At 37.2% G+C, this 22,187-nt stretch overlaps 4 protein-coding genes across 5 annotated transcripts; 3 read left to right on the forward strand and 1 right to left on the reverse strand.

The window, feature by feature from the left end:
• Positions 1 to 792: 792 nt before the first annotated feature.
• LOC103403352 (cysteine proteinase mucunain-like) lies at positions 793 to 3,927 on the forward strand. Its single transcript, XM_008342164.4, has 3 exons — positions 793 to 1,435; positions 2,938 to 3,173; positions 3,274 to 3,927. Exons 1-3 carry the CDS (start codon positions 991 to 993, stop codon positions 3,691 to 3,693), a joined length of 1,101 nt encoding a protein of 366 aa, XP_008340386.2. The 5' UTR covers positions 793 to 990; the 3' UTR covers positions 3,694 to 3,927.
• Positions 3,928 to 8,980: 5,053 nt separating this feature from the next.
• On the forward strand, positions 8,981 to 10,895 carry LOC103403362 (UPF0481 protein At3g47200). The gene has a single exon (XM_008342172.4). It carries the CDS (start codon positions 9,067 to 9,069, stop codon positions 10,663 to 10,665), a length of 1,599 nt encoding a protein of 532 aa, XP_008340394.2. The 5' UTR covers positions 8,981 to 9,066; the 3' UTR covers positions 10,666 to 10,895.
• Positions 10,896 to 11,349: 454 nt separating this feature from the next.
• Positions 11,350 to 16,510, forward strand: LOC103453718 (phosphatidylinositol 3,4,5-trisphosphate 3-phosphatase and protein-tyrosine-phosphatase PTEN2A-like). Of its 2 annotated transcripts, none has more exons than XM_029092054.2 (13): positions 11,350 to 11,502; positions 11,922 to 12,209; positions 12,524 to 12,625; positions 12,714 to 12,770; positions 12,989 to 13,054; positions 13,639 to 13,815; positions 13,950 to 14,036; positions 14,133 to 14,197; positions 14,467 to 14,543; positions 15,011 to 15,057; positions 15,176 to 15,306; positions 15,677 to 15,743; positions 15,877 to 16,510. In XM_029092054.2, the coding sequence occupies exons 2-13, from the start codon at positions 11,976 to 11,978 to the stop codon at positions 16,348 to 16,350; spliced, it is 1,584 nt and encodes a 527-aa protein (XP_028947887.1). In that variant the 5' UTR covers positions 11,350 to 11,502; positions 11,922 to 11,975; the 3' UTR covers positions 16,351 to 16,510. The 2 variants fall into 2 exon arrangements, with proteins under 2 accessions (XP_028947887.1, XP_028947892.1); XM_029092059.2 differs by having other exon boundaries at positions 11,427 to 11,654.
• Positions 16,426 to 20,951, reverse strand: LOC103453719 (small RNA degrading nuclease 1). Its single transcript, XM_008393282.4, has 12 exons — positions 20,748 to 20,951; positions 20,293 to 20,475; positions 20,116 to 20,205; positions 19,908 to 19,976; positions 19,158 to 19,298; positions 18,940 to 19,056; positions 18,767 to 18,836; positions 18,493 to 18,593; positions 18,017 to 18,151; positions 17,814 to 17,921; positions 17,476 to 17,583; positions 16,426 to 17,236 (listed from the first exon to the last, which is right to left on the reverse strand). The coding sequence occupies exons 1-12, from the start codon at positions 20,787 to 20,789 to the stop codon at positions 16,835 to 16,837; spliced, it is 1,566 nt and encodes a 521-aa protein (XP_008391504.1). The 5' UTR covers positions 20,790 to 20,951; the 3' UTR covers positions 16,426 to 16,834.
• Between the last annotated feature and the right edge of the window lie 1,236 nt (positions 20,952 to 22,187).

Below are 22,187 nucleotides of genomic sequence, written 5' to 3' on the forward strand. Positions count from 1 at the left end.
TTAGACCACCTTCAAAAGAAATATCAAATTATAATTTATGTTTGATATGATAATTTGAAGTCTTATGTTAAATTTTGTACTTTTCTAACCAAATTGTCAAATGTTATTTTATTATTTAAATAGAGTTTTAAATAGTTGTTGTTAAATGTTGAAACAAAATTTTATTGGTTGAAATGTTAGTGGAATAAGGGACCCATCGCTAAAATGAATTAAAAAGAAATTTGACATTGATATCAAATTTGCCTCCAAATCACAAAGCTTTCAAATCCAGTCCGCAAATGACACTTGGGTTGGAGAGATTTTTTATGTCAAATATGTATAGTGACATTCCACCTATGATTTTGACATCTCTTTTGGAGATGCTCTTACTAGGTTAATTTTTGTAAAAATGTTCGAAATAACTTGTATTTAGTATTTTGTTGCTTAAATTTATATGATTGACTATATATCGTTATGCGTCATTCAGTATTTGATTTAATATTAAGAGTTGAAATTAAGTTACTAGCCACTTGCAAAAACAGCCTAGTTACAACACCAAAGCCTGGCATCGAACCTTAGTAGTCCCAAACAACAAAGTAAAGATAAATCTAACAGTTCTAGGTCATAGCTTTCAAATACACATACATTGATTCTCTACTCTTAATGTCAAATTTAACCCTTAATATCAAATTCAACAAAGAGTGATCATGTATTTATTGATCATCTTATAACTAATCTACCTGCTGTAATATAAATGGTTAGGTGAAATTAGACTTTAAGGCCTAATATTATTAACATGTTTCACGTTAAAATAATTATAATCTAGATTCAAAGTCTAACATCGTAAATATCTGTATCTACAAATACAAATCGGACAAGAAACTTATGGGACACCAATATTCTTGAATATTAAACTCCCTTGTTTTTTCTTTATAAACCCAAACTCTCCACCCTTTTTGCACACCTCTCTCCTCGGAGAAAACACAAACACCACCCTCTCTCCCAAAAACCATGGCATCAACCGTGTCTCTCGCCATGTTCACCATCCTCTTCCTCTCCTTCACCCTCTCACAGGCCTCCCCGATTGTCGGCTCTCGGAGCGAGGCCGACGTCAGAGCCATCTACCAAGAGTGGCTCGTGAAGCACCAGAAAACATACAACGGCATCGGGGAGGACGAGAGGAGGTTCGAGATCTTCAAGGACAACTTGAAGTTCATCGACGAGCATAACGCACTGGACCGTCCGTACAAGGTCGGTCTGAATGCTTTCGCTGACCTGACCAACCAGGAGTACCGTGCCAAGTTTTTGGGCACCAGGAGTGACCCTAAGCGCAGGGTCATGAAGGCCAAGAACCCAAGCCTGAGGTACGCTTTTCGCGCCGGCGAGACGTTGCCGGAATCTGTGGATTGGAGAGTCAAGGGCGCCGTCAATCCCATCAAAAATCAAGGAAGTTGCGGTGAGTAATTATTTTTTTCTTGTACTGCAACTTTTTGTTGGATTAAGGAACTTGGTTTACATGTTGATTGATTAATCGTGTCACGTTCAAATTGATTCTGGATTAACCACGCCATGTTCAATTTGATTCTTGAAAATTGCGGCGTGACTCAAAATTCATGTCATGTTCAAATTGATTCTCTGCATGACACAAATTAAACACGTAACTCAAGCCTCCGTACAATTCAATTAAACAGATGTGTCATATTAAAGTCAGATTCTTTGTATTTAGAACTAACCTCACTAGTTATTCATGATTAACTATTTGATAAATTTGATTAATCGTGTTACGTTTGCAACGATGAGTCTAATTATTCTGGTGTCATGTTCAAATTGATTCTTAACGTGACTCAATAAGCAAATCCATAACCAAAATCTCGACTAGTTTTGGTTTTTTTTTTTTTTTTTTCAATAATTTGAGTAGCCCTTATCTTCTCGGAAGAGACCAGGCACATCTCCTGATCTCCATGGGCAGGAGAAAAGGCCTCGTGATATTTATTACTTTTTTTTTTCATAAAGAAAGATAAAAAAAGTAAAAGGCCAAAAAAAAGGTGTTTTGGTCGGTGGGAAAAGGTAGTGTTTAAATGGTGGGAAGCCCTGCTCTGCGCTCCACCACTGTTGAATTTTAGTCATGCACGAAAACGACAAAGTGTTGTTAGTGGAATGTTAGATAAGGTGGCAGAGGCTTGCTGCTTGCTAGTAGTTTGGACTTTCAGTTGGAAGTTGGGATTCCTTACCCCTCACGTCAAATATAAAATTGGAATATCACTTTTCTTTATTAAAAAAAAAATTGAAAATGTTTTCTTAAAGTCTTTTATAATATTTTATGATTTTTTTTTTTCAAACGATAAATTTTTTAAATTAGATGTTAAATTAGCGATAGACGGAGTTTGAACCAATATCGTCATACAAGGCTTAATAACTTTCCACTACTATAGTAAAGGATCACTTGCATTTTATGATTTTAAAATTATATTTATTTCAACCTCCCACAACAAGTTGTATTATTGGAAAACGACTCTTATGGTGGTAACATCGTGATATTTTGTACTACTAAATAATATCACCTACAACGACTTTATATATAATATTATATCATTGAAATTGGATATAATGTGTGTTTGTATTTGTATCATGAAATTCTTCTCGCAATATTGATTTGTGTGACATTATCCTTCAAACACATGCTCTTTAATAATGTAACATTCAACTTTTTATGACCGAGTTAAGTCCGCTCATTGTTACATGGTGTTATTAATTCATTTGCGTTATAATATTTATTATTTATCTATTAATACTATATCTTATAATAACATATGTTCTAATAAATTCATATAGTAATGTTATTAAGTACTAAAATGTTTCTCCAAGCTCACCCAAACCCGAACATGGCTACAAAAGTTCGGGTTAGGCCCACTGGATCTAATTCGTGCTCACAAATACCTTTCTATTTCTTGGTTGCAGGGAGTTGCTGGGCTTTTTCAACAGTGGCAGCAGTGGAGGGCATAAACCAAATAGTGACCGGAGAATTGGTGTCTCTCTCAGAGCAAGAGCTCGTCGACTGTGACACGTCCTACAACGCCGGATGCAATGGCGGTCTCATGGACTACGCCTTCGAGTTCATTATCCTAAACGGCGGCATTGACACTGAATCCGACTACCCTTACAAAGCATATGACCAAAAATGCAACGTTGCCCTGGTCAGTCCAAAATTTTCAATGCCAATCCCCTATTTATACTCTTGTAGGGTAATATTTCATTTTTTCTAACGTCTTGCTTTGTTGCACTATAATTTTGCAGGAGAAAAATACGGTTGTTAGCATTGACGGGTACGAAGATGTTCCGTCCTACGACGAGAACGCATTGAAGAAAGCAGTTGCACACCAACCCGTTAGCGTGGCCATTGAAGCCGGCGGCTTGGCCTTACAACTCTACCAGTCGGGTGTTTTCACTGGTGAGTGCGGATCAGCATTGGACCACGGTGTCGTTGCCGTCGGGTATGGCACTGAAAACGGCACAGACTATTGGTTGGTGAGGAACTCGTGGGGCACCAACTGGGGAGAAAGCGGATATTTTAAGATAGAGAGAAATGTTGCAAGCACGTACACAGGCAAGTGTGGCATTGCAATAGAGGCTTCTTACCCAACAAAGAAGGACCAAAAATACCCATCAAGCTCTTTCTCTGCCGAGCAAGACATCAAGATGGTCACAAGTGCTTGAGGTTGAAATGATGGGGGCCTTTTGGTCAATTGCGGTACAAAATGCCCAATGTGTTCCCTTTTGTTGTCTAAGTTTACGAAAATGGATGAGGGCTATTATTGGTATTATAGATTTGGGATGAAATCATTGTTTGTAAATAGATTTAAATTATGTTTAAATTGCACCTACTAGCAAAACTGATAATTTGTGCAATCACATTCCAAGTTTCAATCAAAAGTTACTTTTATGTGCTCATTACTTGGGTTAATGTTGTTTGCCTACTTTTTATTTTTTCGTTATTCGTAAATCAAAGGTATCCATCAAGAAAACTTTTTTCAACCGGGAATTAAAACACATGAGTAATATGATAGCAAAAACAATAGTTCTAATTTTTTTCAAAACTAAAAGCGAATAAAAATGACATGATCAACTTAAAAAATCCATCACCAAAATTTAGGAACCTGCATAATTTACAAGTCTCACGCCCGATCCTGACATATATCCATGATCGACACGTGACGTCATCAAATACTCGTATATCTCACATACCCCATCTCCGGAATATGGCAAATCACAACTCGAGAATCAAATTGCAAAGTAATTTTTCGTTTACTTTATGGCTGCATCTAACCTCCTCGTTAAACTGCTTACGTACCCTCAATAGGGATCAAGCCATTCGTAGTTCACTTATCACAAAATCAGACATTTATTCCACTAAGTTTAAGCAGAAAAGCATAGCCTTCCTCAATCCTTTATTATAAACTGACAACATGTAATTCCTGGACTCAGGCTACATAACCAACTCCCATGAAAACATGATTTCTCTCCCATCCAACATATAAATCATTATGTCTCATCATGATATCGCAATTCACAACATAGATCATATTTAAGAACCGACGAAACACAAAACCATTCTCTAGCTGCATTAATTAATTAATTTGATCAAAGTAATAACAATTATTCCCATATCTTCTAAATTCATACCTTATGAAATCATAATCGAATCGTAGAAAATCCCGAAATAGTCACTCAGACGTCCAACATATTTTCTAACTCAATTCACAAGATTCTTGAAATTATTGACACAAATATATATAAAACTAAGGCTAGAGTGACACAGTTAGACCAAGCCTACTTCTCCAAATAATGGGTTTTTAGACTACTCCACGAAATTCAACAAACTCGGGTTTCGGACCACTTAACGGAACCAAACTAAATATGATTGCCTATCAAATGTACCAAGTACAACTAATCATCATCACCTCTAGAATGTGTATGGTCCCCAATCGCGGATATACCAAGTAGAACCATAGGCATAATCTCATTGTGCAGGTAGTGATCACCCATCGCGGATATACCAAGCATGATCACCCATGAATACATATGGTCTCCCATCGCGGATATACCAAGTACGATCACCTATAACGGTCTCCCATGTCTCCCATCACGGATATACCAAGCAGGATTGTATCATATAGCTCTAGGTAGTGATCACCCATCGTGGATATACCAAGCATGATCACCCATAACATGTGCATGGTCCCCCATCACGGATATACCAAGCAGGACCATCTATGTACCACTACTACATGGTGCTATCTCATCATCACACATTATACATAATTATACACATACATGCTATCGATTCCCCATATCAACCAGCATTTAGTCATATGGAGCACAACACAAGGAATTCCCTTAATTACTATTTCTACTAAAAATCTAATAAAATACCTAACTCATCTCCATCTCATGCTAGGTAGTAATGCCAAGTTCAAATAGGTATTCAATTGGCAATCATATCCAAATAATTATCAAACAATATTTAGATCCCATAATTGTCATAACATTCATCATAATTATCAATCACATTATTAAAGAGATAATTAAACACACACACACACACACACACACACACACATATATATATCACAAACATTATCAGTACACAAGCCAAATCCTATTTAATAAACATAGGTCTATGGCTAAATATATAAAATCACATTTCAATAGAATCGTAATGATAAGACCAATTCATATTCACAAATGACACTAATATAAGAAATTAAGATAATAATCATATCTCATTTATTCAAGTCACTATCTAACCAATATAGGCCCACTAGACTTCAATTAGTCCCGTAGTACTAATTTTATTATTTATAACATTTCGAGACGTGTTGACCACAATTCAACTCTCAGTCAACGATAGGGTCCACAACTCTACGTAATTTGATCTTGATGATCCGCGCATTGATTTAGGATCCATACTTCCCAAAGTCCACATTATGCTTCTAGAACAACATACTAAAATCTCATCGCGATCCGACGGTCAGATCTCTGCCAATTACTAAAATTAAGTGGCGGTCAACAATTTATTTTACAAACTTAGAAATCCAATTAGGGAAGATCCGTACGTCGGATTCCCGATCCGTAAGTTTCTATGATCCAAAAATATTATGTTCTATCATGAAATAAGGTTTGGTGACGATTTAACGGTCGGATCATTTATTCATATTTTGACCAAGTAAGGTATCGTTATGAAACTAAGTCCAAACAATCAAATTACGTCATACGGATATCAATTATGAAATCAAGGCATCTATTTGAACTTAAAAGGACATCGTCGGCCCACTAGCAAGGCCGCCACTGCAAGCGCCGCCGCGGGTGGTGGTCGGCCGCCACGACTTATCGGAAAATTTCAACTATTTTTAAAAATTATTAAAAAAATTACAAAAATGAAGATCTCTAAGAGTATAGCCAACTTTATACATGTGGCCAAGTCCAATTTGGCCGGGAAAATCTCCAATTCTACTAAAACCCACAAGAACCTTAGAATTATAAGCATTTCATCAATTCGTCTTCTCCGGTGCTCCACTGCCCCCAAACTTGTTTGGGGTTTGTTTCTGGCCTCAAGAGGATGTCAAAGTTGGTAGTAATTTAAAAGAAACACTTCAAAAATGGTGGCTTTCCATCAAAGTTCCCTCGCACCCACATGTGCGGTTGTCACGAAATCGAGGCTAATGTCTTCAATTCTTGGATGGATATGAAGGAGAGAGTGATGCCAAGTTGTTTCCAAGTGGTTCCTCGCCACAAATCACCGGAATAACGCTCAATTTGGCGTCGGAAAAGCCTCGGGGAAACGGGTCTCCAATTGGGTCACGGGTTGGGTGTGGGTTGCGGGGGCCTCTGCACCTCCCTCATTTCCTCTCCTTTTCCCCTCATCTCATTGGTATCTCTCTCTTTTCCTTCTCCTCCAATCGGGCAACCCCTTTCCCCCCGCCCACCCCCCCCCCCCAGTTTCTGATTTTTGTTTTTTTTTTCCTTTCTCCTTAATTAATTAAAGGCAACTTTTTAATTGTAGCTTTTTCACCTTAATATCTTTTGAATACGCAAGCTCAACACTCTACCATTAATATAAATTCCAAAAATAATATAATAACTCCTTAATACACATACGTAGTTTGCAATAGTGAAAACCAAAAACGAGATTTCACAACAAGAATAACTTCAGAGAATCAATTGATTAATAAAAAATGTGACATATGATTAACGAGAAAATTGTGTTATTTGGTCAACTTGGAGGTTCCTTAATTACTTCACCTTCGTATTAAGGTCTATGACTTTTTGGCCCTTGTTAGACTGAATAATAGAATATTGAATCAAATATCTAGTTTAGAAATTAAGGCCTACAATTATATTCCTACATTTATATTCGTTAATTAAAAATAAAACAAAAATGTAAAAAAAAAAAAAAATTCTTATAAAAACAGAAATAATTTACTTGCTGCATTTGCCAACAACGTGGAAATTGAGAGCCACGATGAATTGATGATGATTGAACAGAGTAGGTAGGCCTGGTTTTGTTGAAGTGTTGCTTCTTCCCACCTTTGCTACCACGTGCAATAAAAGGTTGTAGGACCTTGTTTGCTGCAATTAAGATTCCTATGTTTATATGAAATCCTTTGAGAAAATTATAAGTCAATAACTAACTACGAGTTTAGTGGTACTTCTCAAAAAGGTATTAATAGTGATTTTGGCATATCAATCTTCACTTTTTTGAAGTTTTAACATTAAAATGTCAAAATATTATTATGTTCACCCGTCTGTTTTATTTTAATTTGTCATTTATATTTTAGTTATAACATGAATGAGAAAATGTGATAAGTAAGTAGGCATAGTTATAATGCTTACAATTCATAGATGATCATAATGCTAAAGTGATTTTCGAATACAATTTTTCTTCCCAGCACAAATTTTTAACTTTTAATTGAAGTGGTTGGATTTTGTGAGCTGTTCCAACCACTGCTAGAAGTGATTCCAAGAGCCGAACGAGAATGAATACCACATAAAAGAGAATGTTTAACTGATTTATTCCAGATCAACTGAATTGGTACGAGAGTTGTAACATGAGAAAACCACAGAAAATACAACTTATTTGAATATCTCCGTGACCTACCAATTGTAGAAGTAGGATCTTTGGCAAGCAATAAGCACTTAAATAGTACAATTCTAGTGTACCAACTTCTTTCTCATTTCGAGAAAAAGGTGCAGGAGGAAAAGGAAACAACAGAGGGATCCGAATCAAACCTAAATGGGAAGGATATGAAAAGTCTTTTTCAAAACCTAGCAGTAAGGGTGTTACGACGATATATGAGAGGAATGGAGAAAAAACTTGTGATTGGTGTGGAGGGGAGGATCTATTTATGATATAGCTCAAGAAAGAGTCGTCTCATTTCCTTACTTCTTTGTTCTTTCTAATTCATTCACTTTAAGGCTGGTTCTGAATGTCGAGTAACATTATCTTTAACTAATATTAAAGGACAAAATAGACATATAAATGCAGAAAAAAGAAATGAACGTGTAGTAATCACTTTCTATAAATCAATACTATATTGAGTTGTTAACTTTGTGAGATGACTCCCAAGTTGATATTCTCCAAGTCTTCGAGTTCGACAGATGTAGTGGGAATTTTTAAACAACTGTGTGACAATATGATAATGGAACAACAACATACATACCCTCATTAAGTTAAGAGACATAAGAGTAGAACATTGCACCTAAAAGTCACATTAAAAAGGTTCCACGACAGCTGCACCATTGGTCTACATCTATTAAATTATTAAACAACCATCTAATCCACTTTAAATCATGTTGTTACAACAACCCCATCATCTTTAAACCCTTGATAGTTGACCCTTTGCAAGCGAAATCCAACGGTCCTCTATCACTCAGTTTACGTTGCTTGATCAAATCCAACGTTCAAATATGTATCCGCACTAAGTGATTGCGGGTATTCAAGAAACAATTGCCTTGCAATCTCTGCTTTTTATTGCTTAGGATTCAAGCAAAAACCAAGTTCAGGACATCATTTTTGAGGGAAAAAAAGAAATGGTTGCTGTGTTCAACAAGGAGCTCCTGAGCTGGTACCTCATTACAGTCAAACTCCGAGAAACAGTGGAATCCGGAATTGCAAAGACTTCTACTTCCACAAACAGATCAATTGAACTGCCACACCAACATGTTCATCAGCAGCAGCAGCAACCGTCTGAGCCACTCCATATTGTGATCCAAAATGGTTGTGATCAGAAATTTGAAGAGGGACCCAAGTCGCCAGAATCCGAGTGGACGATCAACATCAAAGACAAACTTGATCAGGCCGGCCAGGACGACGCGGTGAGTTCGTGGGCAAAGCACTGCATTTACAAAGTCCCACATTACTTGAGAGAAGGTGATGATAAAGCCATTGTGCCTCAGATTGTGTCATTGGGGCCTTACCATCACGGCAAGAGGCGTCTTCGCCAAATGGACCGCCATAAATGGCGGTCGCTTCTTCGGATGCTGAAGCGGACAAACCAGTGCATAGAGCTGTATCTTAATTCTATAAAAGAAGTTGAAGAAAAGGCTCGAGCTTGCTATGAAGGGCCAGCTGCAATGGGGCTCAGCAGCAATGAGTTCGTTGAAATGATGGTGCTTGACGGTTGCTTTGTGCTCGAGCTGTTTCGCGGCGTTGGTGAGGGATTTAAGCAACTAGGTTACCCTCGAAATGATCCCATATTTGCAATGCGTGGGTCAATGCATTCGATTCAGAGGGACATGATCATGCTTGAGAATCAGCTTCCGCTTTTCATTCTTGATCGGTTATTAGGGCTGCAGTTGGGAGATCCTGAGCAGAAAGGACTTGTAGCTAAGCTAGCACTTCGGTTTTTCGATCCATTGATGCCAACTGACGAGCCATTGACAAAGAGCGATAGGAACAAACTCGAGTCATCGCTTGCATACGCAACCACGTTTGATCCGCTGTCTGAACAAGGTGGCCTTCATTGTCTTGACGTGTTCAGGCGAAGTCTATTGCGCACGGGGCTTCAGGCTGTGCCGAGAGTTTGGATCAAGAGATGGTCACACTCGAATCGGGTTGCAGATAAACGAAGGCAGCAATTGATTCATTGCGTTACGGAGCTCAAGGAGGCTGGGATCAAGTTCAAGAAAAGGAAGACGGATAGGTTTTGGGACGTGAAATTCGAGAATGGGATTCTTAAAATTCCCAGGCTCTTGATCCATGATGGTACCAAGTCTCTCTTCCTCAATCTGATTGCGTTTGAGCAGTGTCATCTGGATTGCAGCAATGACATAACATCCTACGTGATCTTCATGGACAACTTGATCAACTCTCCACAAGATGTAGGGTACCTCCATTATTGTGGAATAATTGAGCACTGGCTTGGCAGCGACGATGAGGTCGCTGACCTCTTTAACCGCCTCTGTCAAGAGGTGGTTTTCGATATCAATGACAGTTATCTCTCCCCATTGTCAGCGGATGTGAACCGCTACTACGACCACAGGTGGAACGCTTGGCGTGCCAGCTTAAAACATAACTACTTCAGCAATCCCTGGGCCATCCTCTCCTTCATCGCCGCTGTCGTGTTGTTGTTTCTCACTTTCGCACAGACCTTCTACGGAGTCTATGGCTATTACAGGCCGCCGAACTAAGTTCAACATGCAAATGCCTTTCCTCTCTGAGTTTCGGGTTGCAGAGTGAGAGTGTTTTGTATTGTGACACAAAATTTCAAATCATATTCTGGTTTCATCCATTTTTACAAGTCAACATGCTAAACACACAAGTTTGTAGATTGTTTGGAAACACATTGTATTTGTACCTAATGCATATAATTTCTATGATCTCGTGATTAAAGCAATCAAGCATGACAACTTTTTTTTAACCCAAAGCAACCCTCGATCATCGGCAAAACAACGTCTTCTAAGCGAATAACCATCACAATTACAACATAAACGAATCTTCAATATGAGTGCATGAGAAGTATATTCTTGAAGCATTAGGTGTGTAAATTGAGAAAACACTTTTGCCTAAAAAAGGTAAGGCCCTTTAAGTTTAAGGAATCCTCAATTTTTTCAAAAAATAGGGATTAGTTATGGAGCCTACTTCATGTCGAACATTTTGCAAGAATAGTCTATCTATATAGTGCAACTTAAAAAATAGACGGATCGAATTGTTAAAGTTCGATGTGGTGTGGATCTCACAACTAATCTCTATTTATTTTTTTTTTAGAAAAAAATCCCTTCCTTGAAGCTTCCAAAAAGTATTTGACTCTTGGAAGCATGCAAAAGTATATAATGAACTAACGATTAACGAACAACGGCCAGTAATTGAATCTTCCTGCCTGGTAAAAGGTAAATGGTAAATGGTAAATATCAACATTTCATTTCTTGGGCAGCTTTCAATCCAACATTTCAATAAAATTTCAAAAGCCTGGAAGGATCTCGGCCTCTATACAAACCCAAATCCTCCGATTCAAACCTAGACTCCCGGTAAGCCACTTTGCCCACTCTATACGCATATTTACACAATTTGGCACCAAATGTTTTGAATTTGTCAATTCGATTGGTGATAGCCCATGAAATTTTCACATTTGCCATTGTAAAGATGAATCTTGGCACATCTTCCTACGTGTATTTGTGAGGTATGAATCTTACGATGCATTGTTGTTCATCAAGAACTTGAATGTTACAGATTTAGGCTAGAACCCATGTTTCTGATTGACTCCATTGTTTGTTTTGTATGTTGAAATGTATTATTCTAACCGTTAATCTTCGTTTTCAATTGGGTTTTTGCGATCCAGCTTATATTCGAAGCAAGAAATCCTTTTGCCCAAGTTTTGATTCGTTTCTTTATGTTGTAATGCAATCACTTCACTTGGTTATTTGTTCCTGTTGATGTGCTGTTGTAGGATCTCCATTGAGTTCTACCTGGGTAGTGTTAGGATCTCCATTGATTTCCCTGAATGGAGTCGAAGGCTACTGACCCGTCAACTCAACCTCCTGCTAAAGATTCTGGGGTTGAAAATGCTACTGCTGCTGCTGCTGCCTCTGGTCAAGATAATACTCAATATGCAAAAGCGGTATCTGGGGTTTTTCTATCATTTACAAAGGGTTTGGTTAACACGTCTCAGAGTGCAGTGAAGGCTGTGCAGGTCAAGGCGCGCCATTTGGTCTCCCAAAACAAACGAAGATACCAGGTACCTTACCAGAATTACAGAGTGTGCTTCGGTTTTGTTTCTTGATTAATAATGCCGAGCCTATCACAAATTCAATTCAACTACTTTATTTGCATTTCAAATTCTGGTAGAATGTGCCTCGGTTATGTGTATGATTTTCCATTTTCTTTTGTTAAATTCTTAATTGTTGCAGTTAGTTACATTCAGTTGATTTGATTGCAACTGCTCGCATTTTTCTTACTATGACTTATTACTACCTTTATCTTCACCTAAATAAAATGGTGAGTCTTCCACAAAGAATGTTTCCTATGACACTTATTCTGCACTAAATTTAGGAGGGTGGTTTTGATTTGGATCTGACGTACATTACTGAGAATATAATTGCAATGGGTTTCCCAGCTGGAGATATAAGTTCCGGCCTATTTGGATATGTTGAGGTAATAAACTGACGTGGTTTATGTTTGAAATTCAGTAGGCTAAGCTTGGTTGTATCATTTTTAACGTACCAACTAAAACGTGATGCAGGGTTTTTATCGAAATCATATGGAAGAAGTCATCAGCTTTCTTGAGACTACTCACAAGGTGAGAAAAGGTTTTCAAATCTGAAGGCATAAATTTTTTACTAGGAACATGAAAATCTGTTTACAATTCAGGAAATGATGTTGGGCTTAAGGACATGGTTTTACATTTTTCTAGCTTATCTCCAGTTACGGTTCTGTTCCTCTTTTATAATTGAAACTTTGTATTTCCGGCCTATAGCTAGTTCAAAACTTTCTGTCAATTTGACATTTGTTTTGCAGGGAAAATATAAAGTGTACAATCTTTGTTCAGAGAGGTTGTATGATGCATCGCGATTTGAGGGGAAGGTGTGTGTTTCATCTTCACTTGCTTTGTGTTGAAAGCTTAAAGAAATTGAAGGAATTTGATAATCTGCCTTATAGAAATGTGACAAATGAGTAGGGAAATTGCGAGATTTAAAAACTTTTCTTGCATATGTATTAGCTTAAGTACAAGACTTGCCCAACCGTCAATTTCCTAGTGAGTGCACCAAATTGTGAGGGTGTCCCAGGTTTTTGGTTCTGGATGTTTACAAAGATGTGTATCGAAAAATAAGGCATGATATTGCTGCTAGGTGAAGTGGTTGGCACTTTTTTATATGCAAAATATAAAATAAATAAAGAATTCTGTATCATTGATGGAGCTATTGAAGTTCTTCATTTTAACATGTTAAATAACAAAATGGCCGTTGATGAAATCATAAGATAAATATGCGAATGATGTGATAGACTTAATGAGGGCTATCTTGTATGTGTTAATATATTGAGAAAGAAGAAAGTTGAAAGTATAGTCAAATAGATTAAGAAGTTTAACTTTCCAGTGCTGTAATTCTGTTTTTCAGTTATGTTGAATAACAGCTTCATCTATTTTTCGCTTCTCTGAATGTTTTAAGGCTGCAAGTTTCCCATTTGATGATCATAATTGCCCCCCAATCGAACTCATAGAATCTTTCTGTCGAAGTGCTCATTCATGGTTAAAGGAGGGCATCGAAAATGTTGTGGTTGTTCATTGTAAAGCTGGTATGGCAAGGACAGGAGTAATGATTTGTAGCCTTCTCTTATTTCTTAAGGTGAGATCAATAATCAGCACCTAAGATCTGGGGGTTATATGGTGGAAATGTTGGTGCTTCTTTTGGCTCTATATTATTATTTCTTGGACTTATGACTATAACTTTTTCTTGTTTGTTTTTCCATGTCTCTGCAGTTCTTCCCTACAGCTGAGGAGGCCATGAATTACTATAACCATAAAAGGTGTATAGATGGAAAGGCTCTGGTTCTCCCAAGTCAGATTGTGAGTCAGTTAAATTTTTGGATTTCCTTTTTAAGCTTGATGTTGCTTACCTATCTACATCATTGCGATTAACAATTTTTTCTATGATTTTCCCAGAGATACGTCAAATACTTTGAGCATATCTTAAAACACTTCAATGGAGAAACTCCTCCAGCTCGAAGGTACACTTCTGACAGACTGACCATTCACTTGTATATATGTATCTAAGTGGTACAGTGGTCTTGTAATGAGGACCTAGGTTGAGGAGTTAAGTTGAATATTTGAGCTATTGAATCAGATATAGGTTATTAAGGTGCACAGGTGGGTGAGATGCATTTCAATCGTCCATATCTAAAGTTCTAAAAATAGATTGCCTGCCTCTGTCTGTGTTTGTGTACATGTGTGTCTGTAAGACTCCATTTTAGAAGGTACTAAAGTTGCAATATTATAGGTGCATGCTCAGGGGATTTCGGCTTCACAATTGCCCTTATTGGATTAGGCCCTCCATTACAGTCTCGGATCATAAGGGTAATCTTTGACGCTATCATCCTTGCAATATTCTGTGATGTTTTGAACCATCACTTTTTATGATAGATATTTAATAGCAGAATATAAGTTGATGTACTGTTCTTTGATTCCAAAGAGGCATTTTTGTTTATAAATAGTGATCTTTTTCTAATATTGTTCACTTCCTGAACTAGTTACTTGTTGAACCTTGAGTTTGTTTGGGTAGAAAAGAGCACTTGTGATAAGGGAATCGAGTACTGGGTTACAGATAACGCTTCACAGAGTTGCCGTTGAGTACTAAGACAATACTTGAAGTTGTGATGATAATACAGTTTCATACTAATCGATATGATTCATTGTGTCAATGTTCTTGCATGTGCGGGTTTTTAGAGCCATGCATACATATCCATTCCTAAAAATGCCTTCTCTCTTTCCATGTTTAGAAGCTGTTTTATGTCACTTATCAAGATGTTTATCCCAATGCACAGGAATTTTGTTCTCATCAAGGAAGCATCCAAAAACGAAAGATCTAATGGTAAGCGCTTGTCAAAGTAAAACAGTTTCATACTAATCGATATGCTTTTATATTTATTATATACATATGTAGAAATCCATTGAATTTCTAATTTAAGCGCATCAACTCATTCTTTTAGCCAGAAGATTTCTGGATCAATGCACGGAAGAAAGGGTTTGTGGTTTTCGCTCTACCAGGGGAACCTGGTCTGGCTGAGTTAGTGGGGGATTTCAAAATCCAATTCCAAGATAGCCATGGAGATTTCTATTGGTATGTACATCGGTTCCCCTATCTTACTCTTGTTTATGTTATGTTGTAACTTTCCTTCACTAATTTAATGACGAATGTTGAATCTGTCATGCATTTGTTTCACAGAACCTGCTCTGTAATATTTTGCTATTTTCCTACCCAAAATTTTACATTCAGCAATTGCGGTACAATAAATAGGAAAATTATTCCATGCTACGAAGCGTTAAATGCGATGAGCATTGGATGGCCTGGATTGGTTTGAATTATTGCTTTTATTGTAGTCCCATGAATCCAGGCCATCCAATGCTCGTAGCATTTAGTGCTATGTAGCAAGAGACTAGACTGCCAGATTGAATGATTGAATTCCTTTATATTCTTACCCCTTTTTCAGCTGGTTAAATACAATGACGGAAAACAGAAAAGTCCTAACTGCAGATGACCTCGATGGTTATGAGAAGGTAAATGGTTTGACTCTAATTACTTATGAATATGATGTACGTCAAATATTAGATCATCTCTCTGTTTCTCTACCCTACATTTCTATTTCTTTGCGGCGCTTGTTTGTGAAACACCGTTGGTTGTTATTTGCAGAGAAAATTACCTTGTCCCGGATTCCAGGTTGAAGTTGTGATGATAGACTATGATGGTGCTACTTTACCTACAAAAGCTAAAGCAGATTCTTCCGGTAGAACACCTGAGGGTAGCGCAAGTGATGCCAATGCTTCAAGTCATGGTGTTGCTGGAAATCCCAACCAAAGTAAAATCTCTCAGCGTGAAGATGGTGATGATGTATTTTCGGATAGTGATGGAGATGAGACTGAGGATAAAATGAGCAGGCAAGCGGAAGCGAATTCTAGAGCTGGACTTCCTGCATATAATCATCCATCTAACACCAGAAGAGTGGATAGCCCGCGGAGTAATTCCAGAAAACCAACCAACGACGGGGCTGAAAAATCTCACCCGGGCCACTCCCGCAAGTTGAGCTCATCTGGGGGAGATGATATTAGGGCAATGGCCGCGGATGCTTCAGTTTTCTCTTTCGGGGATGATTTTGATAGCGAATGAAGCAGTTGAGCTTTGCTTGAAATTGTACAAGAAACACCAGTGTATTCACTATTCCAAACAATAGATAACGCAGAGTTCCGGGACGAACATAGGAATCAGATGTTGGTTGATTGACCTCATTGTTTTCAATGAAAAGGCGTTATCCCGCCATTTTTCTCAATCCTTTAACGATAAAAAAAAACAATCGAATGTTGTATCACCAATAAAAGTTACATATAAATATTACATTGCACATTAAAAATCTGTATCATTGGAAAAAAAAAAAAATTCCCACCAGTCAAAATTGATCAGCAGCAAAACTGATGTACTTCTCGACGGGAGCCATGGGGATGCCATAATTTCCGAGAATGAGGCCTCCAACCTTTCCTTCGCGAGGCCTGATGTTATCTGTCCATCATTCCATCACATTCAAAGAGCTATAAGCTGTTCCAACGCGGTGAGCATTGACGTGCCTTCCAGAGCTGAGATAATTCTCGGGGCCATACTAAAGTCTACTTCCCTTTTTCTTGCCCCCTTGGAGTTTGGAAACAATCTTATTCAGCGTAGAAATTTCAAACTCTTTATTTTGGAGTTGCTGCTTCAGTCCTTCGATCTCTTTTAATTGATCAGAACACTTCTCTGAGGCCTTCTGTTGTTCTTCCTTTAACCTTTCTATCTCTTTAAGGTGATCGCAGCACTGATTTAGCTCTGCCGCTGTCTCGTCTTCTAATTTTTTACCCGTCTTTTGTTTCTTATGTACACCTGAGTTCTCTTCAACTTCTAAAGCTCTCTTAGATGAGGCTTGGGCAGAGGACTCAACGTTTGCCATTTTACGAACAAATAAATCAGCAGTTACACCCGTGCTAAGCTTAAATGCAATAAGTTTCTGGGGCCGTCCACATGAGTCCTATAATAACATAGATTAACAACATTATGTTTCTTTATAACCAAACAAATCCGAGTGCCTTGTAGACTACAAAAACACCTTGTAATGAAAATTAAACTCATCACATGAAAAGCACACAAATGAAAATCAATGGGGTATAAAAATATACTCATGTGAAAAGAACGGCATGTACAAACTAAGATATCGTATATATGTGTTCAACATTGTCAATGCTATAAAGATATATCTGTCATATGTACCTTCTCCTGGCTGCCTTGGACTTTTTCATATGCCTGATGTGCTTCTTGTGGACTCGTAAAGATAGCAAAGGCAGAATATTTATCTCCTTGTGCTTTCACAGATGGTTGCTGGAAATGTTTTAACTATATTAACTTCACAGTAACAAGCAGGGAAGAAAGTGGGAAGGAAGGAGAAAGAAAAATATGAGACCGAGACTATTTTACCCAAAATGAAAGCCCAACCTCAGTATCTATGATATGACGTGTGACGGTCTTTCGGAAGTAAAACCATAACATTATACCTCTAAAGCACACAGAACATGTATTCTATTAAAAACATTAAGGCATATATATTGAACCTTGACTTGTATCTTATAGTTCCCGGGAATGACATTGCGCAGTTCTTCACTAGGCACTGTTATTGGTATCCTGTGGAGAAGTAGCCTTGCCATATTAACTTCCCGTACCTACAATTGAAAGAGTTATTAAGACAATGATGATGTACCTGGATTCTGGAATCCTGTCTTGAAGTTTAAAAAACGATGAAAAACTAAAAACTCACATCCTCCTGAGCTGGGGGGGGAATAAATCCAACTTCGCCCCTTATCTTAGCAAGAACAAGTTTCATTGCAGCACAAGCATCATCTAGACAATTGTGTGGAGAACCTTGCTTCCGGACTTCAGAACCCAATACAGACTGGAAAAGATAATATGGAAATATAAGTCAACCATCTCAAAAAATCCCAACCCATGATTTCTTTGCTTTCATTCTTGGGATTTATGCAATGCCAAAAAACAAATAACAATATGCAGACCACCATCCTAAATTGCCTAAGTTAATACATAATTGCCCACATTGCAACAATCAAGAACTTAAAGGTAAAAAAATTCCAAGTCATTCCTAATTAAAATGGACAAAGAAAGACTGACACTGAATTGCAGAATCATGCAATAGACTAATTACCAGATTCCAGAGCAAGAGGTATGTGAAAATTCGACTGATATATAACAGTGATAAACCAGCTTCTTATAACTTACCTTACACAAATTATTTAAGGAAGGTTTTCTATGGATAGGGCCATCAGAGTATTGGAAGATATATGCAGTATCAATCACCCTGGCATGTTCCAACTTCAATGCTGTGAGCAAAAAAGAGCAATATTAACAACAATGAACAATACAGCAACAATAAAAAAGAAATACAAAGTCATAATTAAATTGCAGAAACTGAAAAGGAAAACAAGAAGATACAATGAGTTGTTTGAGACATCAAAAAGGCCCAAACATCTACTTATAGAACAACAGAACTTACCTTGCAGGTCATTGCATAAGCTATGCCCAACTAAAATAGTACCATCCGACAACAACTTCTTCAAGCGTTTCTACAATATAAACCAAAAAGTTCAGGTAAAAAAGAGTCATGCATAATCCCTTGAAATCAGATTGAAAAAAAATCCACTTGAAACGTATAAATAACCTTAATACCTGTATATCCTTCAATGTGCATGTAACTCCATCCAAATCCGCTACTGAAACTCCTGTAATCTCAGATCTGTAGTCAGCAACTTCTTTGCAAGGGTTTACAAATTCATTCAGTTTGACCTGAAAAGCCAAAGTCCAAATTCATACGGTTATAGAAAGGGGAGTTCAAAAAGGTCTAGGCACTAATCAGATAACTAGTCTAAGTTGTAGAGCAGCTATACCTGTAATTCTGCATCCACAACGCACACCTTTACTAAAGCTTCAGAGCCATCTTCACATAGAACCATCTCACAATCAACAGCAACCATTGCACTTGAGGTCATCATCTTAGACTTTTTACCTAGCTTTGTAGCTACCCAATCCTGCTTCGCCATTTATACAAGTTAACAGGGAGACAAACCACGTGACCAGGTAAAACTTACAGCCATTTGAAAAGCTATGATTTCTACAGCATATCACTTATAATTTAGTCAAAGTAGAAATGCCAAAAGTTTTTGTAATCAGTGTTACAAAATCAGGGCCATGAAAAGTATAATAGCGACAAAACAGTTTGCTAAACAAAATATCACAAGTTATCCTTTTCCAACAAACTCCGCCTATGTCTTACATGGCCGGTCCCAAGCCCGGATAAAGGAGGAGGGGGAGGGCGTCAGGTAGTCGACAGCCGGCACTCCATGATCACGTCGAATCCTTATGAAGCCGACCCCACTTAGTGGGAAAAGGCTTTGTTGTTGTTGTTGTATCCTTTTCCAACAGATAAACGTAGACAAACAACACCGTAAAATACCTTAACCTTAAAATGGATCATAGGCAAGTAGGAAAATGCATATCCTGTGTATGTAATAAAGAAATCTGAAGCAATGCAGAAAGCGAGAAGCAATTTCACCACAAGGATTCATATGGATGTTAAGACAGTCACACATTAATGCAACTTTAAAACAAAAATGCAAGCAGAGATACTGCCAGATAACCTGATCATTTGATGCGAATGAGTAATCCAACAGATATTGTGGGTGTTCCAGAGTTGCACGGACAAGCTTCTGCATGGCCACCATCATAATAAAATTAATACTAACAAATTGTGCATATTGAAAATAAAAAGGCAATTAACAACTAGAAAAGCCTTTAAAATTACAGGCCCATCCAAACCAATAACCAAACTGCAACAAAAAAACATACCTGCTCCGGAGATTCATTTTCCGGAAAATTCTTTAACAATTGCTCAACGGCTTGGCGATTTGTATGGCATTGGACAACTTTAGCCAAAACCTGAAAACACGAAAGGGGCAACAGTAATCATTGGAGTTAAACAACTGTTCCATCAAATTAACATACAAACTGGACACAGCTGATTACCTTCAAATCATCCTCATTGTTCAAAGTCTTTAAAAATGCAGTCAATACGTCATTAGACCGCCTCCCGGGATCACTCAAGCTAGCCCCAAACTTCTTATCATAACTACTTAAAAACTGCTTCCAGTCTCCCTTATCACCCTTCATTCCTCTCTGTTGGGCCAATTTCACAATTTCCACAAGAACCTATCGACCACAAATTTCAGAAAAATCAACAAAATTCACACAAAACAAAAGCATCCAACTTTTCCCACAATTAAACCAAAAAAGTTACAACCCAATAATGCTTAGGCTTAAAATTTGTTAATTTGTTAGCTTAATTTGCCTTTTAATCAGTTTTATCGGCAGCCCAGAAAGTAGAACAGGCGAATTATTCGAATTGAGTAAAAATTTGCAAGGTGAAAGCTCAGCTGAGAGACTAAACGTATGAAGCTGTGATATATAGAGAGAGAAGGAACCTTTTTCTCTGCTGTGGCGAATAAATCATCCATTGGAGGCATTTTCCGGTGACGACCAAATTCAAGGCGGAGAGCAACGGCGCGAAGTTCGTGTGGCGGGCGGCTGGTGAAAAAATCAAAGGGTACAGAGGGTTTATGGTTTTTCGTATATAGGGTTTAGCCTATGTTCCAAAGAAGGATCCTCACCTCAAGGGTGTTTTTGATATTTTCAAGTGTTTGTGGGAGAGTGGGTTAAACCGTAAGGTTAGCAATAAGGTTTAAAATATCAATATTATCTCGATATTTTCGTATTTTTGAACTACCGATATTTCCGATATCATCGATAATTTAGACCTTGATAGGAATTCTATGTGGTACTAAATCACTCATGTATCTTACCATGCAATGCATAAAGTGTAAAATATTGTACTAATTCATTATATATAAATGATTATGGTATGTTTAAACTTCTTTAATTAATTACTACATATTTTCTACACTCACAATGTTTGTCAGCTCGCTATATAATCAACTTAAATCAGTTAAATCTATCATGCAATGTATTTCCTTCCAATTTTTTGTGATAAACTAATAAATAATTAACTAAATAAATATAATGCAAAGTTTCAATAAAAATTTCCAAGTTTTTCTTACAATTTCCGTGGTTTTTATTCAATTTTTATCGATATCGATAATATCCCGATATTTCCATCGAAATTTTCGTGTTTTTGAAATACCGATATTTCCTATATGATTGATATTTTAGACCTAGCAATAACATAATTTAAATTCGTTTTTGAAAAAAAATATCATTAGACCGTAATACTAAGTAACTCTTTATTAATTTATTTGCCCCCCTTAAGCTATCTAATCTCATTTTACCTTTAAAAACTAGTATTGTCTTGCTCTTTAAAATTGTTATTTTCGTATAAGTAAATTGTAGCAATTGTCCCTCAGCTTTAATCAAATTGGAGCAATGATCTTTCAACTAAAAATCCATTACCATTGGTCCCTCAACTTATCAAAATGTGTAGCTATAGTCATTTTCATCAATTTCATCAAAATTTTATCAAAATAAGTTATGTTGGAATAACCATTTATACAATTAGGATCTCTCAACTCATCAAAGTGTGTAATTATGGTCTTTTACATTAACTACGTCAAAAATTTTGTCAAAACGAGTTATGTTGAAAAAACTATTGCTACAATTGGGTTAAAGTTAAGGGACCATTTCTCCAGTTGAATTATAGTTGAGCGACCAATGGTAATTGATTTTTAGTTGAGGGACCATAGTTGCACGTTTTGATGAGTTGATGGACCAATGGTAATGGATTTTTAGTTAAGGGACTATTGCTCCAGTTGAGTTAAAATTAAGGGAGCATAACTACAATTTACTATTTTCATATTATTAGTCTCAGTTCACTTTGTCTTCCTCAACTTCGTCAAATAAACATTAAATTA

The sequence above is a fragment of the Malus domestica genome, chromosome 02 (assembly GCF_042453785.1).
Source record: "Malus domestica chromosome 02, GDT2T_hap1".
Lineage (NCBI taxonomy): Eukaryota > Viridiplantae > Streptophyta > Magnoliopsida > Rosales > Rosaceae > Malus > Malus domestica.

Excerpts from the sequence above, each read along its gene's own strand:
- LOC103403352 (XM_008342164.4), top strand. The coding sequence starts at position 991 with ATGGCATCAACCGTGTCTCTCGCCATGTTCACCATCCTCTTCCTCTCC. Across the intron at positions 1,436-2,937 it reads CAAAAATCAAGGAAGTTGCG|GGAGTTGCTGGGCTTTTTCA; the intron begins GTGAGTAATTAT and ends TCTTGGTTGCAG. Across the intron at positions 3,174-3,273 it reads AAAAATGCAACGTTGCCCTG|GAGAAAAATACGGTTGTTAG; the intron begins GTCAGTCCAAAA and ends ATAATTTTGCAG.
- LOC103403362 (XM_008342172.4), top strand. The coding sequence starts at position 9,067 with ATGGTTGCTGTGTTCAACAAGGAGCTCCTGAGCTGGTACCTCATTACA.
- LOC103453718 (XM_029092054.2), top strand. The coding sequence starts at position 11,976 with ATGGAGTCGAAGGCTACTGACCCGTCAACTCAACCTCCTGCTAAAGAT. Across the intron at positions 14,037-14,132 it reads TGGTTCTCCCAAGTCAGATT|AGATACGTCAAATACTTTGA; the intron begins GTGAGTCAGTTA and ends TGATTTTCCCAG. Across the intron at positions 14,544-15,010 it reads TACAGTCTCGGATCATAAGG|GAATTTTGTTCTCATCAAGG; the intron begins GTAATCTTTGAC and ends CCCAATGCACAG.
- LOC103453719 (XM_008393282.4), bottom strand. The coding sequence starts at position 20,789 with ATGCCTCCAATGGATGATTTATTCGCCACAGCAGAGAAAAAG. Across the intron at positions 19,299-19,907 it reads CATTCGCATCAAATGATCAG|GATTGGGTAGCTACAAAGCT; the intron begins GTTATCTGGCAG and ends ATGGCGAAGCAG. Across the intron at positions 18,594-18,766 it reads CTTATGCAATGACCTGCAAG|CATTGAAGTTGGAACATGCC; the intron begins GTAAGTTCTGTT and ends TTTTGCTCACAG.